Source organism: Ovis aries, chromosome 3 (genome assembly GCF_016772045.2).
Source record: "Ovis aries strain OAR_USU_Benz2616 breed Rambouillet chromosome 3, ARS-UI_Ramb_v3.0, whole genome shotgun sequence".
Lineage (NCBI taxonomy): Eukaryota > Metazoa > Chordata > Mammalia > Artiodactyla > Bovidae > Ovis > Ovis aries.
The window spans coordinates 165,049,615-165,062,302 of record NC_056056.1 but is presented as its reverse complement, the minus strand read 5'-3'; the positions used below and the strand labels follow the sequence as shown (position 1 = coordinate 165,062,302).

The window sequence follows — 12,688 nt, the reverse complement described above, 5'->3', positions numbered from 1 at the left end:
AACCATATATTTGATTGGTTGAATCCATGGATGCAAATGCTGCAGCAGACACGGAAGTGAGACTGTAAGGTATACAAGGATTTTTGACTGCTGGCAGAGAGGAGGCAATGCTCATTCTCTCCCATAATGTTCGAGAGTCAATTGTATATGATTGGATGTAGGATATTTGAAAGTCAAAAGTCCTATTCTTTATTTTTTTAATTGATTTTTTAAATTTAAATTTTATTTTTTTACTTTACAATACTGTATTGCCAAAAGTCCTATTCTTTAAATTAAGCTTTTTTTATTTTGTATTGTAGTATAGCCAGTAAGCAATGTTTTGACAGTTTCAGGTAGAAAGCAAAGGGACTCAAATCATGCATATACATGTATCCATTCTCTTTCTATATCCCCTCCCATCCAGGCTGCCACATATACATTGAGCACAATTCGCTGTGCTATACAGTAGGTCCTTATTGGTTATCCATTTTAAATATATCAGTGTGTACCTGTCCATCCCCAACTCCCAAACTATCCCTTCGCCTGTACTTCTCATCGACAACTATGAGTTCATTCTCTAAGTCTGAGTCTGTTTCTGCTTTATAAATAAGTTTGTTTGTAACACATCTTCTTCAGTTTAGTTCAGTTCAGTTCAGTCACTCAGCCATGTCCGACTCCTTGCGACCCCATGAACTGCAGCATGCCAGGCCTCCCTGTCCCATCACCAACTCCCGGAGTTCACTCAGACTCACATCCATCGAGTCGGTGATGCCATCCAGCCATCTCATCCTCTGTCATCCCCTTCTCCTCCTGCCCCCAACCCCTCCCAGCATCAGAGTCTTTTCCAATGAGTCAACTCTTCGCATGAGGTGGCCAAAGTACTGGAGTTTCAGCTTTAGCATCATTCCTTCCAAAGAACACCCAGGACTGATCTCCTTTAGAATGGACTGGTTGGATCTCCTTGCAGTCCAAGGGACTCTCAAGAGTCTTCTCCAACACCATAGTTCAAAAGCATCAATTCTTTGGCACTCAGCTTTCTTCACAGTCCAACTCTCACGTCCATACACGACCACTGGAAAAACCATAGCCTTGACTAGACGGACCTTTGTTGGCAAAGTAATGTCTCTGCTTTTTAATATGCTACCTAGGTTGGTCATAACTTCCCTTCCACAAAGTAAGTGTCTTTTAACTTCATGGCTGCAATCACCATCTGCAATGATTTTGGTGCCCAAAAAATAGTCTGACACTGTTTCCACTGTTTCCCCATCTATTTCCCATGAAGTGATGGGACCAGATGCCATGATCTTCGTTTTCTGAATGTTGAACTTTCAACCAACTTTTCCCTCTCCTCCTTCACTTTCGTCAAGAGGCTTTTTAGTTCCTCTTCACTTTCTGCCATAAGGGTGGTGTCATCTGTATATCTGTTTAGATTCTGCATATAAGAGATGTCATTTGATGTTTCTGCGTCTTGGTCTGATTTACTTCCCTCAGTATTACAATCCTCTAGGTCCATTTAAAATTCTTTCTTAATGCTTCTTTACATCTGATTTTGACCTGAATAATTTGGTAAAAGTTCACAACATTTGGTGATATAGTGACCATATGAGAATGAGCCCTATCAGCAATACAAACAAAATAAGGACTTTAGCTGTCACGATTTCTGGTATCCTTCTTTAATCCCTTAGAAAATGAGTTTATGAGTGGTCTTGAAAACAAAAGACTTGGGATGAAAGAGTAAATCATGGAAAACAGCATTTCCTAAGGCAAAAAAAGATTATTTAAGGAAGAAGTGACTAAGTGTGCCAAATATTTATGAAAAGTTAAGAAAAAATAGCTTTGAGTTCCCTATTAATTTTCAGCTACACAGTGGCCATTGGAAACTTCAGAAAAAAGTTTTTGAGAGAGAGATAAGAGGGCAAACCAGATTCAAGTTATGTATGGATAGATAGAAGTTGAGACATGAAAAAAAAAATAGAAACAACTTGTTGGAAACATTTGGCCAAGAAAGGGAGGAGAAAGACAGGGTGATTTATATCTAGAGAAAATAAAAGATAAGACAAGATTGTTTATAATTGTTATTTGATGGAGAATTAGAAGTCTACTTAATAGCTGTTGTGAAGGAGTTATACTAGACAAAGTAGCTCCCATGTCCCCTGCACACACATTTTGAAAATAGAATAATGTAACCTTAATTTTAGGGTTATTAATTTACTAGTTTCAATATTGTTGTTCTTAGAGAACAGGGAGGCCTGTGGAGTAGAGGGAAGGGACAGTTGATCTGCATAACTGTCACATTTTTTAATCTTGCCATCTAATATGGTTGTGGTTGTGTCATCCCCAAACAATTACAATAGTAGCTTCGGAGATCACCAAACAGGTCACCATAAGAAACTTAATAAAAATGAAAAAGCCTGAGATATTGTGAAAATAACCAAAATATGACAGAGACAGAACTTGAGCAAATACTGTTGGAAAAAATGATGCTGATAGACGTGTGCAAAGCACAGTTGCCCCAAATCTTTAATTTCTAAAAAATCCAGTATCTGCAAAGCACAGTAAAATTAGGTGTGCTTGTATAGCCACTGGGTCTAGTATATGGTATACTAGATCCTCAGAATTTACTCATCTTTTAACTGAAAGTTTATATCCGTTAACTAGCATCTCTCCATTTCTCCCACCCACATCCTGCCTCTAGAAATTATTTCTGTTTCTATGAATCTGGCTTTTTTAGATTCCACATATAAGTGATATCATATCTTGATTGCACCTCGTTAAAGGCTCTGAGCCAAACTTTGCAAATAAACTTACTGAATTCCAGAACCAACCACAGAAATTGTAAGATAATGAATATTTATTACTGTTTTAAGTATTGAGGTATGCGGTTAGATGTTATTATCATTATTCAGTTGCTCACTCATGTCCAACTCTTTGCAACCCCATGAGCTGCAGCACGCCAAGTTTCCCTGTCCTTCACCATTTCCTAGAGATTGCTTAAACTCATGTCCATTGAGTTGGTGATGCCATCTAACCATCTCATCCTCTGTCATCCCCTTTTCCTCCTGCCTTCAATCTTTCCCAGCATCAGGGCCTTTTGTAATGAGTCTGCTCTTTCCATCAGGTGGCCAAAGTTTTGGAGCTTCAGCTTCAGCATCAGTCCTTCCAATGAATAAATATTCAGGACTGATTTCCTTTTCCAAATCCAGTTTGATCTCTTTGTAGTCCAAGGGACTCTCAAGAGTCTTCTCCAACACACAGTTCAAAAGAATCAGTTCTTTGGTGCTCAGCCTTCTTTATGGTCCAACTCTCACATCCATACCTGATTACTGGAAAAACCATAGCTATGACTATACAGACTTTTTTGGTCAAAGTAATGTCTCTACTTTTTAATATGCTGTCTAGGTTGGTCATAGCTTTTCTTCTAAGGAGCAAACCTCTGAATTTCATGTTTGCAGTCACCATCTGCAGTGATTTTTGGATCCCAAGAAAAGAAAGTCTGTCACTATTTCCACTGTTTCCCCATTTCTTTGCCATGGACTGTATGCCATGATCTTAGGTTTTTGAATGTTGAGTTTTAAGCCTTCTTTTCCACTTTACTCATTCAACTTCATTAAGAGACTCTTTAGTTCCTCTTCACTTTTTGCCATAAGTGTGGTGTCATCTGTGTATTTGAGGTTATTGATATTTCTCCCTGCAATCTTGACTCCAGCTTGTGCTTCAGCTAGCCTGGCATGATGTACTCATGATGTGCTCTGCATATAAGTTAAATAAGCAAGATGACATAACACTATACAGACTTGAGGTACTCCTTTCTCAATTTGGAACCAGCCCATTCCATGTCTGATTCTAATTGTTGCTTCTTGACCTGCATACTGATTTCTCAGGAGACAGGAAGGTGGTCAGGTATTCCCATCTCTTTAAGAATTTTCCACAGTTTGTTGTGATCCACACAGTCAAAGGCTTTAGCCTAGTCAAAGCAGAAGTGGATGTTTTTCTGGAATTCTCTTGCTTTTTCTATGATTCAATGGATGTCGGCCATTTGATCTCTGGTTCCTCTTCCTTTTCCAAATCCAGCTTGAACATCTGAAAGTTCTTGGTTCACATACTGTTGAAGCCTAGCTTGGAGAATTTTGAGTACTGCTTTGCTAGCAAATGAGTGCAACTGTGTGATAGTTGAACATTCTTTGGCATTGTCTTTCTTTGGGTTTGGCATGAAAACTGACCTTTCCAGTCCTGTGGCCACTGCTGAGTTTTCCAGATATTGAGTGCAGCACTTTAACAGCATCATCTTTTAGGATTTGAAATAGCTTGACTGGAATTCCATCACCTTCACTAGATTTGTTCACAGTGGTGCTTCCTAAGGCCCACTTGATTTCACACTCCTGAAGGTCTGGCGCTAGGTGATTGATCACATCATTGTAGTTATATGGGTCGTTAAGATCTTTTTTGGATAGGTCTTCTGGAGAAAGGAATGACAAACCACTTTAGCTTTCCTGCCTTGAGAACCCCATGAACAGTATCAATTACATGGTTACATGAATTTCATCAAATGAGAATTATAAACAGTATGGTCTTTCTGAGATGGAAATCTGTGTTTGTTTTACCTTTCAAACCTACTTTGCCTGCCTACTTTGCCTAAGCAAACCAAGAAATCCATAGGAAAAGAATCACTGATTTGTTTCCAAGAAAATCCCAAATTATAAGTGCATGAAGAATTTTCAGCTAAAATAATTAAAATGAACTACCCACAAGATGGCAGTGATATGTAACCAGTGAATGCATTGTATAATGATTTTACGAATTATTAATAAGGAACTGAGTTACTCTAGAGTGGCAGAGCACCTACACAAGGAGCTCTATTTTATCTGAATTTCTGTTTCTTGGAGAGGTGATATTAATTAGGAACAGAGAAGTAAAATGTAACCTCATTGAAGTTTGTATCATCTTTGTGTGAGGGGGTTTTCATAGTCATCCTGTTGATATCTAATAAAACTTTTGTTTAAAAATTTTGAAAACAAAACAAAAGCTGTTACAAAACAAACATTGGTCAGTAATGAATGCACCGTTTTTATTTGATTTTTCTTGCCCAATGTTACAAATGTATCTTTCATATGGTCTATAGTTAGTTATTTGGTACAGGTATGAATTAGATTAAATATATTTTATAACTTTTCCTTTGATGTTGTTATAGCTTTATTTTACTTATTTTAAAGGTAGGTGTTTCCAACTGAAGATTTCAGAAAAAGAATTTTAAGTGTTATAGCATTGTTATTTAGTTTTTTGGAAAGTAATGATTAAGAATTTTAATCCTTATGTAGGATTAAATCCAAATACACAAAGCTTTCCTTTTACTTTTCAAGAAGGAAGTCAAATTGGAAGTGGTAAATTTTCCTGTCTAGCTGTTTGTTATGTCTCTTGCTCATGCATAAAACTTAAACTCCAGGGGCTTTTTCAAGGCTTTTTTACTCTTGCACATTTTGTTAAAATTTTTGGGAATCATTTTTGCTGTGCTAATTTGTGACTATTTTAACTTTATATTTAGTATGAGTTGGTTCTACAACAAATATAATAAAATACAGCTTTGTTAGCTCATTGAAAAACACTTCAAATAATAATGTTATGTCTCTGCCCACTAAATTGAAATAGCTTTTGAAATTGCAAGGAGAATGCATTCTAAGGATTAAAAACAGAAAGAAAGAAATGTTTATCACTTTATGACAATAACTATGTTAGTTATTATAAGATATTGCTTTCATGAAACAGTATATGAATCTTGGAACTATTTACAGTTTTCTCATGGTTAAACAAAGCAGTTGTCAAACTATTTGATGTATAAAACAACAATAAACACATACTAAAAAAATAGAAAATAAACACATACCAATAATCATTTTAACTTGCACAGTTTAATTGCTTAAAAAGATTATTAGTAAAAATATATATTTAAAAATAAAGTTTTAAAATGAATTAAAAATAAAATTTTAAATCATTTAAATTTAAAGGATGTGGTACAAATATATTCTATCATTTTGTGGCCAAAATCTATCCCACAAAAAATTCTATAGGGAAAGCTAAAATCTATGTTCCTCACATAGTCTTAGCATATTAATAATTGTAATCCCAAGGAATTGACCAGTGTACCTTACAGACCCACCACAAGTAGCTATTATTAAGAAATACATATTGAATGGCAGCCATTATGACTTAAAATATAAACAGTTTCTTGAAAATTCAATATTCTCCCCTATGAGGTAAAATGTTGTTTAATTAGCAGCAGTCCCTTCTAATATCCCAAGGATCATTTTCCCCAAGGCCAATCACACTTAAATACTATTACAGGAGTATATCAACCATTTAGTGCCAATGCAAAGTAGGTTAACCTGTCAAAGTTATTTGCTTAATTCTGAAAATTTGAGATGTGACAGATTTCAAGATCAGTTTACAATTCTCACAAGATATTACTTATCTTAAAAAATTATTATACTTCTAATTAAGAAATATGGAGTTTTATTTGGTAAGATATATCCAGATATTTCTGTATGATTTATTTTGTTCCTCAATTCCCCCATAAAACTACTTTTATCTGTGCATCTATATACAACAAAATCATCTTAAGAAAAATAAACCTATAAGCTTATTTATACATGAAAAAAGGAATAGCTTGATGCTTTATTAAGTAAAACAAAAAACAATAGAGTGTTTTTTTCTGTCTAAAAAGCTACAGAATGCTGAGGAAGAGAATATTAAGAAAACAATGGTTGTCTATTTAAGAAATGCTATGTATTATAACCATGCAATGTATTTTCAATTCAGGTATGAGGGTTATTTGCTCTCCAATTTTTACTAATTGATATTTTAGGTTCTTAGAAGTGCTGTTCCAGTTAAAGAAGCTGAATGATTTATAATGATTTTTATGATAAAACATGTATTTATGAGAAAGCTGACACATTTTCCAGAAAATTTTGAAGCTGGCCTGCTTAATTGCAAGTGAAAAACTCTTTGGTCTCAAAACATAGTTCAAAAATTAGTGGACTTAAGTGAATGTCATTAAATTTTTAGAATTCCACGCAATAAATAAAATAATATATTCTCTAGAGCTACGTAGCAATCATGCTAACTCATCCACAGTTTACAAGTTTTGAAAAAAGGCATCACTATAAATTTGTGGTAGTTACTGCAGCATCACTGCCGATGAATCTTTTGACTTTTAGAAGATATATGCAATGTAAACAGTATTTTTTTTTAGGATATAGAAAGAGGGGAGGGATATTTGGAGGTATATTTTGTTACAGTAAAAATCTCTAGTTCTCCAAAACTTTATTGAATTTAAATATGCCTATACAAGGTGGAAGAGCCTGGTGGGCTGCAGTCCATGGGGTCGCACAGAGTTGGACACAACTGAGTGACTTTACTTTCTCTTTTCACTTTCATGTACTGGAGAAGGAAATGGCAACCCACTCCAGTGTTCTTGCCTGGAGAATCCCAGGGACGGGGGAGCCTGGTGGGCTGCCGTCTCTGGGGTCGCACAGAGTCGGACACGACTGAAGCAACTTAGCAGCAGCAGCACACAAGGTAGAATATGTATATCATTGATTATCAAATAAAGAAACTGATAATCTTCTTGGCTTGCCTTATTCCTATCTCACAGTGGAGACTGTGGATGTTACATTATAGACCTTAGTCACTACAGGACTAGATATTAAACCTGTTATTGTTTTCTGCCACTTCAGTATTAGAAATCTGAGAAGCAGTAGTGGTTGAGGTATTTTAGAGATACACCAAAAATTGTTGGACTATTATGAAATCTTGATACCTTATTCAATTCTCATATTTTTTTTCCTCAGACAAATGATGGAGTATATTTAGAGTCACAGTGAATTTAGAATTGTTACAAAATGCTGGTGAACATGATAATGCATCTGAAACTATTTATGCTGCTGTTGCTTTATAGTTTCTCAGTCCTGTCCGACTCTTTGCGACCCCATGGACTGTAGCCCACCTGGCTCCGCTGTCTGTGGGATTCCCCAGGCAAGATTACTAGAGTAGTTTGTTATTTCCTTCTCCGGGTGATCTTCCTGACCCAGGGATTGAACTCACATCTCCAGCTTTGGCAGATGGATTCTTTACCAGTGAGACACTTGGGAAGCCTCCGAAGCTATTTATGAGTTTTTCTAAATATACCAGGAATAATGTTGTTATTGTTACTGTTGATGTGAATGATACTGAAGCAGAATTTGCAATAGTGGTGAAAGGTAGTGGTCACAGTCACTGTCGTGTCTCTTAACCTATTATTCTGGAGTACCATCAGTATGCGCAGCCTGGGATGACCAGTTCCTTTCCTTATGTTGTAGAGGATATTGGTTTGAGAACTTGTGGTAAGCGAAATAGGTGAGATATTACCAAAGTACGTATATCACTGGAGTAGAATTGAAACAGAATTCTTCAAAAGGTCTGTGCATTTTCAGCTCCTTAGTTTCAGAGAAATCTGTGTTAAACATGATTTGACTATAAAATAAACTAAGATTTTTAAATTAAATTTGAAAAATGTTTTATAAAATAATTGATCTAATACTTAGATCAATTGCTTATCAATTTGACCTAATATCAATATTAGATCAAAATAATTGATCTAATACTTAATACTTGAATAGCCCCAATATTTGAAAAAATGGAAACATTGTTCAGCTCAGCTCCAATGTAGCTTTATAAATAGATGTTTTCCAACATATATTTTTGTGATCCCTAACATTTGATATGCTGTTGTTGAGTAAGATCTGTACAGAAAATATTTATATAATTCTACTTTCAAACAAAGTAATTAACTTTCAATTAAATAAATAAATTTATATTAAAAAATAAAAAATGTAAAGGAAACAGAATATACTGAAAGGAAAAATTTAAAAAAATGTTTTACTCTAAAGAAAATATTGTGTTTGAGATAATACTAATTGAATTAGTAATTCCATGAGTGGACTTTTAGTGGGTACACAGTAGTAAGGGACTAGCTCCAACTTTGTCCATGCAGTTTTGGAGAAAACTGACAGTTTGTTGAAAATTTAGGTAAATTAATTCATAATACTGCTGACTCATTATCGGTCCCTGATTTGCAGGGACTTTAAACTGATATTAACCCCTCCCCTGAACACATACTCTAGATAACATCCCAAGAATCATAAGTAAATGTAACTTTCTGATATGATACCCCAAATGTCCTTGTTATAAACAGTTGCCCCTGTCTCCCAGGGTGGACCTTTTCCTTGTACCCGCTTAGGGAAAAAAAAAAAAAAATTCACAGGAAGCATACCAAAATCCTGAATTTTTTGGTTTGAATTAACCAATCTGGCCTCAGCCAAGGAACTTCAAAATACTCCACCTTTGGACCATAATAAAGGCATATATCCCACATTCAGCCTTTCTTTATGCCTGCACTCTTGCCTTGACTTCTTCCTATAGCTCCTCCTCCAGAATCTGAGTAATAAACTTCATTTCACTTTCCTTTGTGATCTTTTGTTGAATCAGTGCTCACCATCTACGCCCCTGAGCTCCATTTAACATGTTAATTTAACAAAGTCACAACACAGTGGGAAGCAGAACAATTTTGATGGATTGGAATTGAGATGAGTACTGGAAGGAGGACTTCTGGATTGCAGGTTATGTTTGTTCAGAGTTTGCTATTTTTATAAAGCCCAATTCAAATGACATGACTATACCTGTGAGAGGGTGGGATGATTTGGGAGAATGGCATTGAAACATGTATAATATGATATATGAAACGAATTGTCAGTCCAGGTTAGATGCATGATACTGGATGCTTGGGGCTGGTGCACTGAGAGGACCCAGAGGGATGGTATGGGGAGGGAGGAGAGAGTGGGGTTCAGGATGGGGAACATGTGTATCCCTGTGGTGGATTCATGTTGATGTATGGCAAAACCAATACAATATTGTAAAGTAATTAACCTCCAACTAAAATAAATAAATTTATATTTTTTTAAAAAAGGAAAAATCACATAAATTAGCAGTCCCGTGAGGACTGCACAAAGTACTAAAATCATAAGCACCTGTTATGTTTATTTATCTATGTTTATTTACTAAGGTTCCCTCATATACATATATGTGTACCTACATGTGTATATAATTTATATGTGTATCTATGTATGGATGTATATATGTGTGTGTGTACTAGATGGAGTAGTGTATTGTATAAAATGCACTTCATTTGGTAGAAATATATCATTTATAATCTAAGATTTAAAAAGTCAACCTAGCCCAATTTTTATCCTTTTGCCTCTTGAATACCTCTTGGATATATTTTTAAAAATTATTAAAAATATATTAAGTGATTCTATTTTAGTTATTAGCTGCCCAAACTCTTTCTACTTCATCCTGAAAAATAACATGCCTCTGATGAAGAACATGAGCTGCAGACTGTCATCACTGGTGAGAGACAAACTGCACCTAGGTGACAAGCAATTAGTGGTATTCATGCAAATTATTTATTTGCTCTGATTTAATCTTATTGTAGATATTCTGTTTCAGAGAAATAGAATGGTAAGACAACTGAGAACAAAGATACATTTATGAATTTTATTATTATATTTGACATTACATATACCTTTAAAGAATATTTTTTGATACTTTGACACATATACTTTGATTATTAGAGAGAAACTGGTCTAAGATATGATCTGTGAAAATCACACCCAAGTGACTGAATTTATTCTTCGTGGTTTTACAAACAAGCCTGAGATGCAAGTTTCCCTCTTTGTTTTGTTCCTGGTCATCTATACAGTCACTTTGTTGGGTAACTTCCTTATTGTCACAGTTTCCATTATGGATCCTGCTCTTCAAACACCCATGTACTTCTTTCTCAGGAACTTGTCACTTCTTGAAGTCTGTTTCACCTTGGTCATGGTGCCAAAGATGTTGGTAGATCTAGTATCCCAAAGGAAAAGCATCTCTTTTGTAGGCTGTGGTATCCAGATGTACTTCTTTTTCTTCTTTGGCAGCTCTGAATGTTTCCTCCTCTCTATGATGGCTTATGATCGCTTTGTAGCCATCTGTAATCCTCTCCGCTATTCAGTCATAATGAATAGGTCCCTATGTTTGTGGATGGCTGTAGGTTCTTGGATGTCTGGTGTTCCTGTGTCTATGCTACAGACAGCTTGGTTGATGGCCCATCCTTTCTGTGGACCAAGCACCATAGACCACTTCTTTTGTGATGGTCCCCCGGTGTTGAAACTAGTCACTGAGGATACAACCATGTATGAAATGCAAGCACTTGCCTCCACACTACTATTTATTATGTTTCCCTTTTCCCTCATTTTGGTCTCCTACACTCGCATTATTAAAACCATCCTGATGATGCCCTCTGCTACCGGTCGCCAGAAGGCATTCTCCACTTGTTCATCTCACCTCATTGTGGTATCCCTTTTCTATGGAACAGCCAGCTTGACCTACCTACGGCCCAAATCCAACCAGTCTCCCGAGAGCAAGAAGCTAGTGTCATTGTCCTACACTGTCATCACACCGATGTTAAACCCCATCATCTACAGCCTAAGGAACAATGAAGTAAAGGGGGCAGTCAAGAGGATGATCACTCGAAAAGTCTTGCAGAAGTTAGATGTGCTTTGAATTAAATTGTGTCAAGTTTTTCTAGACAAAGTAGGAGCACCAGAACCCATGAACAAAAGCTTTGAATGAGTGGAAGATTTGTTCTTACTTTGTCAAGGTCACCTACTATGATGGGTGGGTATCAGTGTCTCAGTCAGAGTCCCAGCTCAGACTGGGATAACTGAGTTCCTTTATGAGGGGATTATTCATAAATTCACAAAAAAGACTACCTGACCTGCCTCTTGAGAAACATATATGCAGCTCAGGAGGCAACAGTTAGAACTGGACATGGAAAAACAGACTGGTTCCAAATAGGAAAAGGAGTACGTCAAGGCTGTATATTGTCACCCTGCTTATTTAACTTCTATGCAGAGTACATCATGAGAAACGCTGGGCTGAAAGAAGCACAAGCTGGAATTAAGATTGCTGGGAGAAATATCAATAACCTCAGATATGCAGATGACACTGCCCTTATGACAGAAAGTGAAGAAGAACTAGAGACTCTTGATGAAAGTGAAAGAGGAGAGTGAAAAAGTTGGCTTAAAGCTCAATGTTGAAGTTTTCAACATTCAGAAAACTAAGATCATGGCATCTGGTCCTATCACTTCATGGGAAATAGATGGGGAAACAGTGGCTGACTTTATTTTTCTGGGCTGCAAGACTGCTGCAGGTGGTGATTGCAGCCATGAAATTAAAAGATGCTTTCTCCTTGGAAGGAAAGTTATGACCAGCCTAGACTGTATATTAAAAAGCAGAGACATTACTCACCAACAAAAGTCTGTCTAGTCAAGGCTATGGTTTTTCCCATAGTCATGTATGGATGTGAGAGCTGTATCATAAAGAAAGCTGAGCGCTGGAGAATTGATGCTTTTGAACTGGAGAAGACTCTTGAGAGTCCCTAGGACTGCAAGGAGATCCAACCAGTCCATCCTAAAGGAGATCAGTCCTGGGTGTTCAATGGAAGGACTGATGTTGAAGCTGAAATTCCAATATTTTGGCCACCTGATGCGAAGAGCTGACTTATTTGAAAATACCCTGATGCTGGGAAAGTTTGAGGGCAGGAGGAGAAGTGGATGACAGAGGATGAGATGGTTGGATGGCA

General features: G+C 36.4%; 1 protein-coding gene across 1 annotated transcript; it reads left to right on the top strand.

The window, feature by feature from the left end:
* The first annotated feature begins 10,656 nt into the window (after positions 1 to 10,656).
* LOC101119808 (olfactory receptor 10A7) lies at positions 10,657 to 11,607 on the top strand. Its single transcript, XM_004006621.2, has one exon. The coding sequence runs from the start codon at positions 10,657 to 10,659 to the stop codon at positions 11,605 to 11,607; it is 951 nt and encodes a 316-aa protein (XP_004006670.2).
* The last annotated feature ends 1,081 nt before the right edge of the window (positions 11,608 to 12,688 follow it).

What these genes read in the sequence shown, in the direction of transcription:
- LOC101119808 (XM_004006621.2), top strand. Translation starts at nt 10,657, where the DNA reads ATGATCTGTGAAAATCACACCCAAGTGACTGAATTTATTCTTCGTGGT.